The 17,774-nt window shown below is 46.9% G+C and overlaps 1 protein-coding gene across 7 annotated transcripts in view; it reads left to right on the plus strand.

Annotated features, from left to right (window-relative positions):
• plppr1 (phospholipid phosphatase related 1) overlaps positions 1-17,774 on the plus strand; it is a 234,237-nt gene that overhangs the window by 114,088 nt on the left and 102,375 nt on the right. For 4 of the 7 annotated variants that reach the window (XR_015079037.1, XM_085993308.1, XM_085993291.1 and 1 more), the window contains exon 1: positions 14,394-14,612. Coding sequence is in view for 5 of the 7 variants with exons in the window: in XM_085993308.1 (XP_085849434.1) it covers positions 14,400-14,612 (213 nt within the window). In the remaining 2 variants the exon portion in view is untranslated. Of the gene's footprint in view, positions 1-14,393; positions 14,613-17,774 lie in introns of those variants that run through there. The other 3 variants (XM_085993317.1, XM_085993278.1, XM_085993326.1) reach the window with 2 other exon arrangements.

Here is a 17,774-nt window from a genome sequence, read left to right on the forward strand (position 1 = left end):
TTCCTGCCTGTCCTTCCTGATTGTTAAATAACCTGCCATGGGTTTATTTATTGCATTTATTAGCTTCCTGCCTAGGAGGCTGTTGCATTTGTCTGAGTTTCTTCTTTATCACTATCGGCACCAGAAGATTTCCTACTTTGCAGGTGACAGTTTTGATTGCAGGAGTCAGGTAGCCTCAGGCTGAAGATGAACTGATTACATTTTGGCCAGTAAATATCCATTAATAACAACTGAAAATGCTGTTTTACAGGAAATATCCATTAATCCTCACAACATTGACATTTTGAATGGCGATCGATTTAAGTAGAAATTTTCATGATGTCTCACAACTGTCTGCATTAAAACCCTACGGATTATATTGTGATGTTTGAGTGATGGATTGCATACGTACTGCCCAGAATAGAGCAAGTGGGGGGAATTTTAACCTAAACAAACAGGTGGGTGGGTGGGGGGTGCGTGTGGGGGTAATTAAAGTGTTAAAAACCTGAATCCCGACCTGAACCCGCCCACTTTCGGTTTTAATGGGCAGCCTATCCGCTGCCAGGAGGCAGGCTGTCTATTTAAATATTATAATGAGGCTGGAAGCCTCTGCTGTAACCTCCATTTTAAATTTAACATTAGCTGGTCGGTTTTGCAGGTCTCGTGAAACCCGTCAGCTAAATCAAGGCGAGGACTGCTGGATCCAGGAGGTAAGTGCCTTTACACTTACCCGCTGGATCCAGGGTCACTGCCTAAACCACCCCCCTCCCCCCGTGATTAGAGACCGCCCCATGAGGCTTCCGATTTCCCCCCCGCCCAAGGCCTCGCGCCCACCGCCAGGCCTCCCTCCCGTGCCCCTTCCGGCCCCCAATCTTTCATCAACCTTCCCCGCCACCCCGGTACTCATCCCAGTTCCCGATCTTTCAACCACCTCCGCCCCCCCCACCCGTGCTCCTCCTGGCCCCCGATCTTTCATCGCCCCCTCCCCCTGTGCTCCTCCGGCCGCTCCCGGCCCCCAGGCGATCCCTTCCTCCCTCTTCAGTGCTGCACACCTATCCGCCCGGAGCCAGCCAGCCTCTCAATCTGGCTCGCTGCAGGTGGGAAACAGAGGCTTCCCATTCAAATCAGGTCCCCAACCTGTTGCCTTCCCTATTAAAATTCAGCCCAGAGAGTGAATAGATGGTGAAGTGACCATGATTTGTGTTTAATAGATGTTGGAGGGGGGCTTCTTTGTGAAGATTGTGGGGGCGATTTTGTTAATGGAGGCGCGTTGGAGGTGGGACTGCTGCTTGTCGGGTCGATGTCCCGCCTCCATCGATTTGTGGCCAACCCACGCTATTTTCCCTTGATTGACCTTGTTAAGCCCGCCCAGCGGACTTCGCAGGCCAATTAAGGGAAAGCTGGTTGCAGAGCACATCAACGTATGATTTTTGACAGATGAATTGTCATCGTTTGACAGCTCTGTGACGCTATCAAACACTGACATTCTCTGCAGTTTGATGAGGTCTTGCATACAAGACCTCATCAACCTTCTTTCTTCTGCAGAATTGAGATGTTTGTTGCATCTGAGAATGCAACGGACATATCTCATCTGCATCACAGAATGGCGAGACTCTCCGCATAGAAACCGACTGATGCCTGCAGGAAGAAACAAAGGTAAGTAAACTTTTATAAACACTGAGCATTTACCTCAGATACTCACCTCTACACTGTTGCACCTATCACCTTCACACCACACTTTTGCACCCCCCCCGACCCCCACAAACCCAGTACTCGCCTCGCTGAGCTGGCGGGTTTTGGAGCCTTCGGGAAGCCCGCACTTGTGAGGGCAAAAAGGGGAATAATCCTATTTTCTACCTGTTAACTACCTGTTTACCACCCGCCCCCAAATTCTGCCATTTTCCCGGCAATCCTGCCTCCATATCCGCCTCACCAGGGCTGGCAAAATTGCCCCCAGTGTGTGGTTTATAAGGAAAAAATACTTAAAACTTGCATTTATACAGCACCTTTCACAACCTCAGGACGTCCCAAACCACTTTACAGCCAAAGAATTTTTTTTTTTGAACGGTGGCCAAATATGCGCACAGCAAGCTCCCACAAACTGTAATGAAATAGATGACCAGATAATCTGTTTTTCCTGGTATTGGTTGGTGGATAAATATTGGCCAGGACACCGGGGAGATTTCCCTGCTCTTCTTCGAAAAGTGCCGTGGGATCTTTTACGTCCACCTGAGAGGGCGACAGGGCCTCGGTTTAACCTCTAACAGTTCTGGTAAAATCCTGTTGCATGGCTTCCTGTGTATGCTGTGTGTAACAAAATCATGATCCTGTTCTTTACCATCAGGTTTCCAATTTCATTGCACATGGTGCACTGTGGAAATTCCCCCCTCCCCTCAGTGATGTTTTTTATTTTCTCTCATCTAGATTTCTCTTTCCTCTACTGAGTTGCTGACTTATTCTGGACTGCGGTTCATGTGTGACATTAGACAGTCAAGATTTACTGTCTCAGGTCACACATGTCAATTACAATGTCAATTCTCCACCCCCACAGATATATTCATTTCATTCTTTAGCGATTTCAATTTCACCACAGGCTAAATGTCGTCTGGCATTTCCTGTTCGCGAGCTCTCATCTTCCTTCTCATGAACCTCAAGTGTACGTCCAATAATGGACCTTTCTCCTGTTAGATGGAGCAGTTAATCCTTCATTTCAAAGATGGCCAAACAGTCCACAATGATGATCACAGTCGTACCATATGTCCGCATTTTGCGGCAGGAGTCACTAGTTAGCAATTGGGAGCAGGAAACCTGGCTAATTTGTTTTCTCCCTCTCTCCCTAGCCTAGAGACATTAAAACAGGAAATGCTGGAACCACTCAGCATCTACTGGGAAGAGAAACAGAGTTAACGGACTCAATTTTTCAAGCCCCGAGGAGGCGGGTTTGGAGGCGGGAGTGGTGGGAAAATTGCAGAATCGGGGGGCAGGAACCCATCCCGCCCCCAACCCGCCTCCGTGCCAATGTCCCAGGAGGCGGGTACCCGACCTGTGCTGGGAGCCGCCTCCCTGAGGCGGGAAGGGGATTAGTGCCAATTAACTGCCTGTTAGCTACCTGTTTTTTGCCTAATCCCTACTTTTAGTCCTGAAGTATGGGCTGTCCGACGGCTCCGAACCACGCCAAGTTAGCGAGGCGAACCGTCGGTCTGCAGGGGTTGGAGGGGTCGAGATGTCCGTTGTGCAGGTGAGTGATGGGTGCATGTGTGCAGAGGTAAGTGTGTGAGGTAAGTGTAAAGTGTTTTAATAAGTTTTACTTACCTTTACTTTCTCCTGCAGGCTTCCTTCCTTCAGTTCTCGGGAGTCCCTCAGCTCACCGGCGCAGAAAGCAGAATGGCCGCTGAACTGTCAAAAGCTGCAGCCTCTGCTTTCTGGTCTGGAGAGCTCTCTAACTGAGTCGGAGTAGAAGGACTCAAGTTAGAAGACAGATTGTCAGTGATTGACAGCTTCACAGAGCTGTCAAACGCTGATTTTTCATCTGTCAAAAGCTCTTGACAGATGAAATGCCAATTGCTGACATCACCAGTAACCAGGTGTCCCTTAATTGGCCTGGTGAGCCCGCTGGGCAGGCTTAACAAGGTCAATCAAGGGAAAATAGCATGGGTTGGCCGCAAATCGATGGAGGCGGGACTACAACCCAAAAAGTGGGAGTCCCGCCTCCATAAACTCCCCATTGACAAAATCGAGCCCAACGTTTCAGGTCGATGAACTTTCATCAGAACTGGAAGATGTTAGATGTGAATGCCTTTTAAGCAAATACAGGTACAGGGCCAGGGAAAAGGGGGCAGGGAACGGACAGAAGGGAAGGTCTGTGATAGGGTGGAGGGCATGAGAGATTAAATGACAAAAGGGATGATGGTGCAAGACAATACGGGATGATAATGGGACAAGTAAAGAAACAAAAGATGGGTCTAGAGGATATGTAAATGGTTAGAGTAGAATAGCAGAGAGGGAGGGAAGTCATTTTGACTTTGGGCGATAGATAAAATGGGCAATATCGGATCAGCCTGTTGTACAGCTCTCCTGATATTCATTTCCAATGGGAGAGATGTATAACCCGCACCTGATCCGTTATCGCCCGTTTTGCGCTAACGCCCAAAGTCAAAATTACCCCCACTCTTTCTCAGTGGCTGGACAACCAGCTGGATTGTTGGATGCCTGGGAGCCAGTTGTCCTCTCCTTGGTTATGGTGTATGATGTTGGGAGAGCTAAGGAAAGGCAGGAAGTACCTTGTAAAGAAATTAGAGAAAGCTGGATAACTGCCTGAGATCATAGTATCAAAGCCTGTGCCGGCTCTTTGAAAGAGCTCTCCAATTAGCCTCACTCACCTGCTTTTTCCCCATAGCCCTGAAAATTTTTCCCCTTCAAGTATTTATCCAATTCCCTTTTGAAATTTATTATTGAATCTGCTTCCACCGCCCGTTCAGGCAGTACATTCCAAATAAACTTTAATAATTAGTATTTAATGATTTTACAAACTTTTATGTGTTTTTTGTATTTGGCATTTAGCCCACCCTCCTGATCAGAATGGCCTCTTCAGTTCCCTGAAGCAGACACAGATGGTCTGCAACAGATTTCTTTTGAAGGTTTTTGAAATTTATGCGACCTCGATATCCTAGCCGCATCAATTTGGCATCTCTGCAAATATAGTTTCAATGTAGACTATTTTGGGAGATTATTTTTATGCTGCTGGTTCTGTTTTGTTCTGCGATCTGAGAAAACTGTGCTCCAAATGAGCTCTGGAATTCTCTCCCTAAAACTCTACCTCTCTTTCCTCCTTTAAACCTACCTCATCTGCCCTAATATCAACTTATGTGGTTTGGTGTCAAATACTGTTTGATAACCCTCCTGCGAAGTGCCTTGGGACATTTTACTATGTTAAAGGCGCTATATAAATTTAAAAAAAGAAAAAGGACTTGCATTTATATAGCACCTTTCATGACCTCAGGACGTCTCCAAGCGCTTTACAGCCAATGAAGTATTTTTTGAAGTGTGGTCACTTGTAGTAATGTAGGAAAAGCAGCAGCCAAATTGGACACAGCAAACTGCAATTACTGTTGAGTTGGAAGGCAACAGCCGAGATCGGCCAGTGAAAAATGTATTTCCCTCACCATCCAGGGTAGCACTTACACCCCTTCAGGAAATTTTGGATTAACATTTACCAGTAGCTTTTCAAGTAGAACAGAATCTCAATCAATATGTTAGCTGATGTAATCAACATGCTTTTATTTTGGTTTGTTTTCCATGCTGTCAAGTAATCAGCTGGAGCAATGGCCACGGAACTCATGCCTCAGGTTGACAGACATGGTTCCCGAGCTGTGTGAAGCCCGTGGCCATGCAGGGAAATTTAAAAAGTAGGGGGGAAAAGGCTCTTAAATGCCTGTCAACTGCATGATAATCATCTCAATTGGGTCGCCCGCCGCTGCCACTCAGGTCGGCTCCGCAATGACAGACACGCCTGCGGGAAAGGCGCGTGGGAGTGAGATGATAGCGGGGTCCTGACCCACTGTCAAAATAACAACTTTCCAATCTGACCCACCACCGATCGCGCCTGCTACCACCCTGGAAAATTCAGCCCAATCTTTTTATTTATATAGACACTGAATGTATTAATGATTACAATATTATAGTTGCTACATAAATATCCTTATGATAAATTATTATGTAACTACCTAGTAGATAAATAAAGTATAATAAAATAATTTTATAAATGCAGTGTGCCACACTTTTTTGTGGATCTTGCGAGCTGCCCTACTTTAGGGTAGCACTGAGGGAGTCCTGCACTGTCGGATGTGCCGTCTTTGGGATGAGACATTAAACCAAGGTGGTTTAATCTTTTATGTCCACCTCGTTGAGGTGGACATAAAAGATTTCAAGGTACTATTCGAAGAAGAACCAAAGCTAAGCAATTCATTGACATGTGTGTTTGGCGTTCATTTGACAGATGTTCAAATAAATGTTTGACTGTTCTTGCTTATTTTGTAGGGATTGTTTGGCTGATCTTTGAGGCAGGAAATGGTGTGTAGTACAAGTGCACTTTAGAGAATGAGCTCTTTCCCCACCTCTTGAATGTTGGAAATGGCATTGCAAGAGAAAAATAAACCTACAATAGCAATGTGTAGTGAAAGAGTTAAGCACTTAATATGATATTCCTTAACTTGACATTGTTGACGAGAGAGTGGCACTACAATAACATGCATTTCTATAGTGCTCCTGACATACATCAGTGTCAGAGAGTTAGGAGTGGAGGTGAGTTATGTTTCAGAAGCGAAAGAAGCTGCTTTTGGATCTAGATGAAGGGAAGAAAACTCAGTTTGAAGTCCAGCAGTACACCCAAGGTTTTGCACCTCTGGACTTAGTCTGAGGTGACAGCTGGTGTCAGCCACAGCTCAGTGGTAGCACTCTTGCCTCTGAGTCAGAAGGTTGTGGATTCAAGTCCCGCTCCAACATCTTTGAGCACATAATCCTGGACAACCTTCCACGTGCAGCACTGAGGTCCTGTCTGCTCTCAGGTGGACGTGAAAGATCCCATGGCACTATTTCGAAGAAGAGCAGGGGAGTTCTCCCCGGTGTCCTGGTCAATATTTATCCTTCAACCAACATCACCAAAACAGATTATCTGGTCATTATTACATTGCTGTTTGTGGGAGCTTGCTGTGTGCAAATTGGCTGCCGAGTTTCCTACATTGTAACAGTGACTACACTTCAAAAGTAAAGTTGATTGTAAAGCACTTTGGGACGTCCTGAGATCGTGAAAGGTGCATTATAAATGCAAGTTCTTTCTAACTAACCACATTTTGCGTGGGTAGTCAGCATTTCTAGGAAGTATCCACATTGTTAATGAATATCCAGTGTCATTCCTGGTTCTGTTCCAGCCACAGACCAGGATTTTCTCCCGGCTGCAGTACTGATCCTGACTCTTACCTCCTCCTGCTGCTGTTACTCCTCCAGAGGCTTAAATCCCACCCCATGCTATGAAGGTCAGATCCCTGCTAAAAGAGCAGCAGGAGGTAGAAGTGGGAGCAGGAATAGGGGAGGAAAGTGCCAATATCAAGTGAGGAGAGACAAGGAAAGATTGATAACATTCACCCAAAGGGGGCGAGAGGAAAAGAGTGATGGCTTGAATTGAGGGGGGAGATGAAGAAGAGAGCCAGCATGAGGTGGAGGAAGGGATGGGAATGAAGAGAGCCAGCATGAAATATGACGGATAGGGAAATAGTGCCAGCTTGAATTGAGGGTTGAAAGAACAGAGTGCTGGCTTGGCACTTTATGCAGCTGGGAGAAGGAAGGAGTGCCAGCATGAATTGGGTAGAGAAGAGAATCCCTTTATGAACTTGAGGATTGGAGGGGGTGGAGTGTGTATGAACTGGGGAGGATTGGAGTGGTTAGAGTTTCTATGAACTGGGGAGGATTGGAGGGGGTGGAGTGTCTATGAACTGTGGTGGGATTGGAGGGGGTGGAGTGTCTATAGATTGGAGGGGGTAGGGTGTCTATGAACTGCGGTGGATTGGAGGGGGTAGAGTATCTATGAACTGTGGTGTGATTGGAGGGGGTAGAATGTCTATGGGTTGGAGGGGGTAGAGTATCTATGAACTGTGGTGTGATTGGAGGGGGTAGCGTGTCTATGAATTGCGGTGGATTGGAGGGGGTAGAATGTCTATGGATTGGGGAGGATTGGAGTGGGTGGAGTGTCTATGAACTGCGGTGGATTGGAGGGGGTAGAGTGTCTGAACTGCGGTGGATTGGAGGAGGTAAAGTGTCTATGAACTGCGATGTATTGGAGGGGGTAGAGTGTCTATGGATTGGGGAGGATTGGAGTGGGTGGAGTGTCTATGAACTGGGGAGGATTGGAATGGGTGGAGTGTCTATGAACTGGGGTGGATTGGCGGGGGTAGACTGTCTATGAACTGGGGTGGATTGGAGGGGGTAGACTGTCTATGAACTGGGGTGGATTGGAGGGGGTAGCGTGTCTATGAACTGCGGTGTGATTGGAGGGGTAGCATGTCTATGAACTGCGGTGTGATTGGAGGGGGTAGCGTGTCTATGAACTGCGGTGTGATTGGAGGGGGTAGCATGTCTATGAACTGCGGTGTGATTGGAGGGGGTAGCGTGTCTATGAACTGCGGTGTGATTGGAGGGGGTAGAGTGTCTATGAACTGCGGTGTGATTGGAGGGGGTAGAGTGTCTATGAACTGCGGTGGATTGGAGGGGGTAGAGTGTCTATGAACTGCGGTGGATTGGAGGGGGTAGAGTGTCTGAACTGCGGTGGATTGGAGGGGGTAGAGTGTCTATGAACTGCGGTGGATTGGAGGGGGTAGAGTGTCTATGAACTGCGGTGGATTGGAGGGGGTAGAGTGTCTATGAACTGCGGTGTGATTGGAGGGGGTAGAGTGTCTATGAACTGCGGTGGATTGGAGGGGGTAGACTGTCTATGAACTGCGGTGTGATTGGAGGGGGTAGAGTGTCTATAGATTGGAGGGGGTAGAGTGTCTGAACTGTGGTGGATTGGAGTTAGAAAGTATCTCTGAAGAAGGCGTACAGTGCCTTTGTGAAGAGGGGTGGAGTTACTGTTGAGGTACATTTTGGGGAAATAATGGGTCAGTTGGTCTGTTGAAAGCCCTAATGTTACTTAATGTGCTTCAATTAAAAATATATCAATTGTGAAATAAAATGAGATTAATATTTAGTGCATCACTTTAATGTAAAAATTCAAACATTTCTGGTTGAAGTTTGCCCCCAGACCTCAATAGCAATGGACTGCCAGTTAGCACAGGGGGTGGGGGGATAGGAAGGAGGAGGGGCAACATTTCGATGAAGCGTGTACAATTCTAAATTTGATTAAAATGATCCTGTAGTTGACACGACTTGGTTCAAATATATTTCTGTTTGCTGCTTGGCATTTAAAAAAAAAGAATATTAATTAATACCCTTTTCTCCCAGTAATAAATTATCTGCTATTTCTGGGAGAAAAAAAAAGATTTAATATATGAAAAAGAAGAATGAATTCCCAAATGCTAGGCAGAGAGTAATTTTCATTAACACTGAGCAAGCTTCCCTTATGTTTCAGGTAATTCAATGCCGTAATTCATCGAAGACTCCACATTGCTGGAAAATGCACCAAATAATTGAAAACAACATCTAAACTTTTCTTGTATCTTCGACACTTGTATTCCTTTTAAGGGCTTTCATTTCATAATCATGGTTTATTTTTGCCAAAGAAGTGAAAGAATGTTAGCTATACCGGCAGTGTAAATTACAAGCCACTGCACTTTCAGTGTAATTACTTGTTATTGCAGGTCATGGACTCAGATTTGTGGCCATTTTACATTCAGAACTTGATTGAGATTTGTTGGTCAGCTTCTGCTAGTTTTCTAGGTTGGCACGTACTTGGGAAGGCTGATGGAGCCAGAGACATGGGCAGGAGCCGAAAACATCGGCCCTGTAATTGCGGTCGGCGGCGTAGCTACGGAGCGTGCCTCTGAGCTCCGAACTCCGAAAGGAATTCACACTTACCTGGTGTGAGGCCCCACACTTAAACGTGCTGTCAGACGCTGCAGAGCTGTGCACAGCGTAGTGCATCCCGGAACCCAGGAGCGCAGCGAAAAGCTCTGAGGTACCTGATGCATCCAACATGCTGAGAATGGTAAGGAGCTTGACTCCTTCAGAGTATAAGGAAACGTCTCTGTTTTACTGCACTGTAGTCCTAGAGACTAGCAGTTCATTTGCATATGTATTATTCCTGAGCTGGTAATATTGACATTGAATTGAATATTTAGATGTATTTGCAAACTTTTGCAGGAAGAACACAATTGCACTTTTAAGGGAAGGGGAAAGACTCGAATTTTCTAGCAGATCCACAATAAAATCGCTAATTATCTAAACTTTTATACGTGGGTATAACATTTTTTACATTGCGATCATTAACAGAAGAACATAAGAAATAGGAGCAGGAGTAGGCTATTTGGCCCTTCGAGCCTGCTCTGCCATTCAATAAGATTATGGTTGATCTCCTACCTCATCTCCACTTTCCTATCCCTTGAGTCCCTTAATATTCAAACATCTATTGATTTCTGTCTTGAGTATACTCAATGACTGAGCCTCCATAGCACTCTGGGGTAGAGAATTGCAAAGATTCACCACCTTCTGAGTGAAGAAATTTCTCCTCCTCTCAGTTCTAAGTGGCCGACCCCTTACTCTGAGACTGTGACCCCTGGTTCTAGACTCCCCTGTCAGGGGAAACATCCTCCCTGCATTTACCCTGTCAAGCCCTGTAAGAGTTTTGTATGTTTCATTCTAACAAAGTTGCCTTCTACCTTATCCCTCTACATAAAATTATATTGTTTCATTTCTTTAGAGGATGTAATCAATGATTAAAATTATGTCTTGAAACAAATATATAACATTCTTAGTTTTTTTTAATTGAGACATCCTATTAATTCCTCAACTTTTTGGTTGAGGCAGGTGGTGGGAGGTGGCGACATGAATCGGCAGGGAGCAGGTTACTTTCAGAAACTTGGATACTTTCTACAGCTGAAATGAAAAAGAGAGTTATAATTAAAGGTGTTGCATTGTGCAAACAGGCTGCTGCGCCTGTTCACACCAGCTGTAAAATTTTCATGCGTAATTGCTGGGCAGTTGGCAGGCAATTAGCCCCAGTATGCACCAGCAATGAGGATAATACAGTCGGAGTGGATGATCTGTCAAGTCGGAACTTGACAGATTGCGTACTCTGACAGTACGCCGTCATACCGACTGCAAATTATGCCCCAGTGGCTTTGGTGTTAGCTAGCTCTGTGCTCTAATTGATCGAAATGAAACAAGGGCCGTGATTTCTCCTACATCGGCAGGTCCGGTGCGGCTGGGGTTGATGGCAGGTTGTGACCCCGCTGCTGGCTCCATCCCACTGTCCAAAGAGATCTTACGCTGATTGGGCTTGTTAAGCCCGCCCAGCGTGTTTCCCGGCCAATTGAAGGAAGCGGGTCTGATGACATCACTTCATGACACGTCATCAGCCGATTTCGTTAAAGGGACCATGCGCAAATTGATTTGGACAGTTGTGCTGTCAGTGGTCTACAGTATTGAGGTGCTGCAAACACTGACAATGACTGCACAGAGGTGCAGGGCTGCACCCAGGCTCTCCCATGACTCCCTCCATATGCTTATGGAGGGAGTCACAGCAAACAGGGAGCTTCTCTTCCCTTCCAATGGGCGGAAGACACCTCCCCAGGAGATCAACACAGCCTGGGTGCGCATTGCACAGGAGGACACAAGCAAGGATGTCGTTAGGGGGATCAGGCTGCAGTGGCGCAAACCATTTAATGATCTCAGTAGATCACGAAATGTTACTGCAAAGCCACACTCAACCTCATCCTGCTGTGCCACTCATCACATCCCCATCACTCTGCCTTCCCTACCCTACTCCTGCACATCCTTACTCACACCAACTTACCTTATACCTCCACCCATCCCTCTCTATCTATATTATCACATCCCAGCTCACTAGCCACCCCTCACACTCACCCTCATCCTAGTCGAATCATACCAACTAACAACACACAAGAGTAGGCACTCGAGTGTTTTAGCCAATGTTAATGTAAAGTTTCTGTTAATATGGTGTCAAACATTGAAATCTTTATTTTCAACACTTTGCGTTCTTGGACAGATTTGTGTGCACCTTTGGAAGTGGCTTAGTGAGTTGCAGTGAATGGTGAGACATAACGGTACCCCCCGCAATGGCAATGAGTGTGAAAGGAATGGCTTGGGCAATATAGGGATGCTTTATGGTGTTGGTGTGGGGTGGTGCCAGCCTGGCGCATCATGTGGCAGCCAGGGTGTACAGTGTCAAGTGAAGTAAATCTGGCCATGGTGAGGCCATCCCTAGCCTCCTGGGCAGCAATGTGGTCGGGTACTGATGCCCTGTGTCCTGTGCAGCACCATCTGATTACGGAGAAGGTTGGTGTTGGTGCTGCTGGTGTGCCTGGTGCTGCTGGTGTTGGGGTTGATCGTGGTGTGATTCAACCCCAGCATCGAAGCTTTGACCATGCTTGATCAGCTCTGATTGTCCACATGCCCGATACGAGCTCCGGCACGGCAAGAGCAAGAGAGCCCCAGGTGGGCAGAGGAAACGCTTCAAGGACACCCTCAAAGCCTCCTTGAAAAAGTGTAACATCCCCACCGACACCTGGGAATCCCTGGCCCAAGACCGCACAAAGTGGAGGAGAAGCATCCGGGAAGGCGCCGAACACCTCGAGTCTCTTCGGCGGTAGCAAGCGGAAGCCAAGCGCAGGCAGCGCTAGGAGCGCACCTCAACCTAAGCACCCCACCCACCCGCCCCTTCAACCACCGTCTGCCCCACCTGTGACAGAGACTGTAGGTCCCGCATTGGACTCATCAGTCACCTGAGAACTCATTTATAATGTGGAAGCAAGTCATCCTCTGTTCCGAGGGACTGCCTAAGAAGAAGAAGAAGATGATTCTGAGGACAAAGGTGAGAGTTTCAAGGGCACCGATGTTGCTGGAATAGATGGCAGGTGAGGTTGGGATGACAGAAGCAATCTGTCAGTGGCGGGAGAGGTTGTTCTAATGAGGTGACACTGGATAGAGAGTTTGCTCCAAACACTTGCAAGCTGCATAAAGCTCAATCTGTCTTGCAAATGCAGTAAGCAACAGCTTCTAACCTTAGAAAGTGAACAGCTATGAAATGGGAGCTTTTATAGAAAATTTGCAGCTGTCAAGTTAATAAATCATCCCTTGCTGACACAACTCCCGACCTGCTTACCTGACGTAATTCCCGAGCAGCGGGGAAGCCGTGGGTGAACTCTTAAAATTTAAAGGTGAGACTAAAATAGTTTTAAGTGCTGGTTAACAAGCTCTTAATCATCTAAGTTGCCTCCTCCTCCGCTTGGTGTTGGGTCTGTTCAGCGATGACAAACCCAACATCTGGGAAACTAGCGTGGCGGCGGGTTGACAGTGGGTTCCCTACCGACCCACCACCAAACACGCCCACTGACCCCCCGAAAAATTCCCCCTACAACACTTAACACGGCACACACAGACAATAGAATAGTTTTAATATGTTTAAGTAGATCGCCCATTGTTTTACTCATGTTAAGTAGGATGATACGCTGTTTAATAACCACAGGAGTGTTACACCTTAATATGGCCAATGTGTTATTCTGCTGCAAAGGTGGATCTATGTTAAGCAGGGTACAATTGATGTCAGACAGAACTTAATTGCTGTTTGGTGAGGTAAGTTTGCAGATTAGAAGATGCTTATAAGTTTCTGCCTCCAGGTGAGAAGAAACAGCATGAAATTATTGCCTCCTTCCTCTTATATACTTTTGACACTTCAAAGTGTGGCAGACACTCTCACTATTTGTATATTGACGGATAGAAAGCTTAGTTGAGCTGAGGCATTTGTTCTGTGTTTTAATCCTTTACTATTCTCTGAAACTTTGTTAAATATGTTATCTGGTTGTAGTAAACAAACAGTATAGGAGGGTGAAAAGAATCGAAGGTTATGCTGACAGGGTGAGATGAAGAGGGGTGGGAGGAGGCTCATGTGGAGCATAAACACCGGCATAGACCAGTTGGGCCGAATGGCCTGTTTCTGTGCTGTAAACTTGATGTAATTCTATGTAGTACAGTAATTCTATTTGAAAAAAAATTCTTGAGGAAGAAATGACAAAATCAGATCTTTTACTGCCCCCTTAATATTGCTAAAAGTGAGAACACTGATAAAGTCTAGTAAAATTTTATTCAGTAAACTTTCTCATTTTATGAATATGATTGTTGCAGTGTGCTTCTGTAAGATTCAGGATTCACCTACCTGTGACTTTGAGACTTGAGGGAGGTCACAAAAGACATCGGCTTTTCAGATGTAAAGGAGGTTGTTTTTGGTCCTGCTACTTTGGGAGTGTGTTATCCAGCTGGTCGACAATAAAGCGCAATTTAATTACCCCGGAAATGTGGAGAGCACGACTCTGAGCCTTCCAGCACTTCACCAGCTTTAATGTCTCCGGAAGCAGATGGGGTGATAAAAATAGAGCTGATTTTGATGTTTAACTTGAGGACGTGTTGCTTTTTGTAATCAACATTGATCACTTAATGATTAGTGACACTCCTGTGTCTTTTGATAAAGTTGCGACTGAAAGCATCAGTTCTCTTGTGTACCAGGCTCTGGCCCCCAGTTCCAAATGAAAAATTCATTAGTGTCATCGGCCAAAAGATTTATATAACAGGAGGATCAAAGGGGAGAGCACGTTGCTCAGTAGCGGAAGAATTATTGGGATGCTGGAGGGAGCATGCACTATGGGACCACAAGATCTGAGGCACCTCGGTAGCTCCTGTAGTGACGACAGCTCATCTCTATGTTAACTATGTTATACTTTCAGCTCGTCATAATGGCTGGGACTGTGCTGCTCGCCTATTACTTTGAGTGCACAGACACCTTCGAGGTGCACATCCAGGGGTTCTTCTGCCAAGACGGCGACTTAATGAAGCCGTACCCGGGACCAGAAGAAGACAGCTTCATCTCCCCACTCATCCTGTACTGTGTGCTGGCAGCAACTCCAACCATCATTGTAAGTAAAACAAACTATGCTGCATGATGCTGTCCATCTGCGAATGTATATCCATCACTACCTATTGTTCCCCTGTCGAACTCTCCCCATGTTTCATTTGCTGTTTTCTCTCCCTCCTGTTTTTTTTTCTCTTCAAACACACCTTGGTGTATAGTTGTGTCTCTGTCACTCATTTTCCCTCAATGTTGTTTTACATCTCTCTTGAATCTAATGATAAGAATGTCATACCTTTTGCAAATGATTTCAGTTCAGAACCCGGCACATAACCTTGGTTTGCACATCATTTAAACAAAAAAAAAACTAGAGTATTCGCAGGACGACGGCAGTGATAATGTATGGAGCGATTAGCTCATTTTCAGCTTAACATTAGAAATTATGTTACCATTGTTAGATGTTACATTTTGTAAAATATTTTTTCCATTGCACGTCTAGTGTTGCTGGTATGTTCCCTTGTTTAATTGTCAGTACTTATACATCAGTCTCTGATAACCAAACTGAAGCTCTCTAACCTTAATAAAAATGATTGCTGCTTCATTGAAAGTCTGAAGTGACGATCCATTCACAGTCTCTTGCATGGGATGCCCACACATTCCCACATCCATGCTACCTGAGAATCATCTCACATTCAGAGAGCTTGGTGTCAATGAGAGAGAGATTGATTCATTTTCTGTCATAGGATTTCAGGAATTTACCACATTTTAATCTGAGCACAGCACTTTTACAAATTGATTTTATTTTTCATTCCCATACGTTCTCAAGTACTTTAAGCCTCCTCCACTGTCATTTATATGTTTAACCTAATCTATCTAAATGTAAAAGGTTCCTGCTAAGCACCATAATTCTGTGATATCTGTCATCTATGATTTATTTCTGCTTGCTGTAGGGTTCTCCTTCGATACTCTCCCGGTAATTGTATATTACATTGGATCAGTTGTTACAAAAATAATTCAAGGATTTGACGCAGAGTTGCAGTAATTGGCTAGTGAATTGTATTCAATCCCAGAATAGCGCTAATGTATTTTCCATGCGCTTTCTTAACATTATTGTAACTTTGAAACATTTTGGAAGATCGGTGTTCTCTGAGCTGGGGCTCCTTTCTCTAAAAAGGGAAAGGCTGACAGGTGAGCTGATAGAGGGCTTTAAAAGTGCGAAGGGGTTTGATAGGGTAGAAGCTGGCCCCAAGATTTACTCAGGGCTGTGCAGAGTTCAGAGGGGGGGAAGGAAGTCCGGGCGGGGAAAGCTGGTGGGGGGAGTCGGGGGGGGGGGGGGGTGGTGTCGGAGATCGGGGGGAGTCGGAGATCGAGGGGGGGGTCAGAGATCGAGCGGGGGAGTCGGAGATCGAGAGGGGGAGATGAAGATAGAGGGGGGGTCGGAGATCGAGGGGGGGAGTCGGAGATCGAGGGGGGAGTCGGAGATCGGGGGGGAGATGGAGATCGAGGGGGTGTCGGAGATCGAGGGGGGGAGTCGGAGATCAAGGGGGGGAGTCGGAGATCGGGGGGGAGATGGAGATCGAGGGGGGGGTCGGAGATCGAGGGGGGGAGTCGGAGATCGGGGGGGAGACGGAGATCGAGGGGGGGAGTCGGAGATCGAGGGGGGAGTCGGAGATCGATGGGGGGAGTCGGAGATCGAGGGGGGGTCGGAGATCGAGGGGGGGTCGGAGATCGAGGGGGGGTCGGAGATCAGGGGAGGGGTCGGAGATCGAGGGGGGGTCGGAGATCGAGGGGGGAGTCGGAGATCGAGGGGTGGTCGGAGATCGAGGGGGGAGTCAGAGATCGAGGGGGGGTCGGAGATCGAGGGGGTAGTGGGAGATCGAGGGGGGAGTGGGAGATCGAGGGGGGGGTCGGAGATCGTGGGGTGAGTCAGAGATCGGGGGGGTGTCAGAGATCGAGGGGGGAGTCGGAGATCGAGGGGGGAGTCGGAGATCGAGGGGGGAGTCGGAGATCGAGGGGGGGTCGACGGAGATCGAGGGGGGAGTCGGAGATCGAGGGGGGGTCGCAGATCGGGGGGGTGGGAAATCGAGGGGGGGTCGGAGATCGAGGTGGGGTTCGGAGATTGAGGGGGGAGTCGGAGATCGAGGGGGAGTCGGAGATCGAGGGGGAGTCGGAGATCGAGGGGGGAGTCGGAGATCGAGGGGTGAGTCGGAGATTGAGGGGGGGTCGACGGAGATCGAGGGGGGAGTCGGAGATCGAGGGGGGGTCGGAGATCGGGGGGGAGTTGGTGATCGAGGGGGGGTCAGAGATCGAGGGGGGGGTCGGAGATTGGGGGGGGGTAGTCAGAAATGGGGAAAGGGCAATGGGCTATGGAGAAAGGGCAGGGGAAGCGGGACAAATCGGATAGCTCTTTCAAAGAGCCGGCCCAGGCATGATGGGCCGAATGGCCTCCTTCTGTGCTGTATCATTCTAAGTGGCCTCCATGGCATTGGTACAAAGCTCATTCTTCAACGTGAGTTTCCTTACTATTGTCAAACTGCTGCGCTCTCAGATGTCAACAGTATTATTCTGAAAAATAAACAGGAATTGGTGGAAATACTCAGGCAGCATCTGTGAAGAGAGAAACAGAGTTAACGGTTCAGATCGATGACCTTTCATCAGAACTGGAAAAAGTTAGAGATGTAACCGGTTTTAAGCAAGTGCAGGAACAGGGAAAGTGGGGAGAGGAGGAAAGAACAAAAGGGAAGGTCTGTGATAGGATGGAAGGCAGGAGAGATTAAATGACAAAAGGGATGATGGTGCAAGGCGAAAGGAGATGGTAATGGGACAAGTATAGAAACAAAAGATGAGTCTGGAGGAGGTGTAAATGAAAACTGCGCAATTATTACCAGCACCCGCTGTCCGAGAAATTGGGAACAGTGGTTATGATTTGAAATTGTTGAACCCGAAGTTGATAATGCTTTTTCCATCTAGAGTAACCTATTGCTGACATTGCAGTTTTTGAACACCAGGGCCGAATGTGGTGTGTTGGACCTAACCTGGACTGGACCTCATGGACTGAAGAGTTGAGTTGCAATTAACCTTTTGCTTCTGCTTTTGGCATCACGCCCAAGCCCCATCCTGTTGTCACCCAACATCAACTACAACTTGCATTTATATAGTGCCTTTAAAGTAGTAAAACATCCTCAAGGCACTTCACAGGAGCGTTATCAGACAAAATTTGACACCGAGT

Source organism: Somniosus microcephalus, chromosome 1 (assembly GCF_052327205.1).
Source record: "Somniosus microcephalus isolate GS21.2 chromosome 1, FLI_Smic_1.0, whole genome shotgun sequence".
NCBI classification, from domain to species: Eukaryota; Metazoa; Chordata; class Chondrichthyes; order Squaliformes; family Somniosidae; genus Somniosus; species Somniosus microcephalus.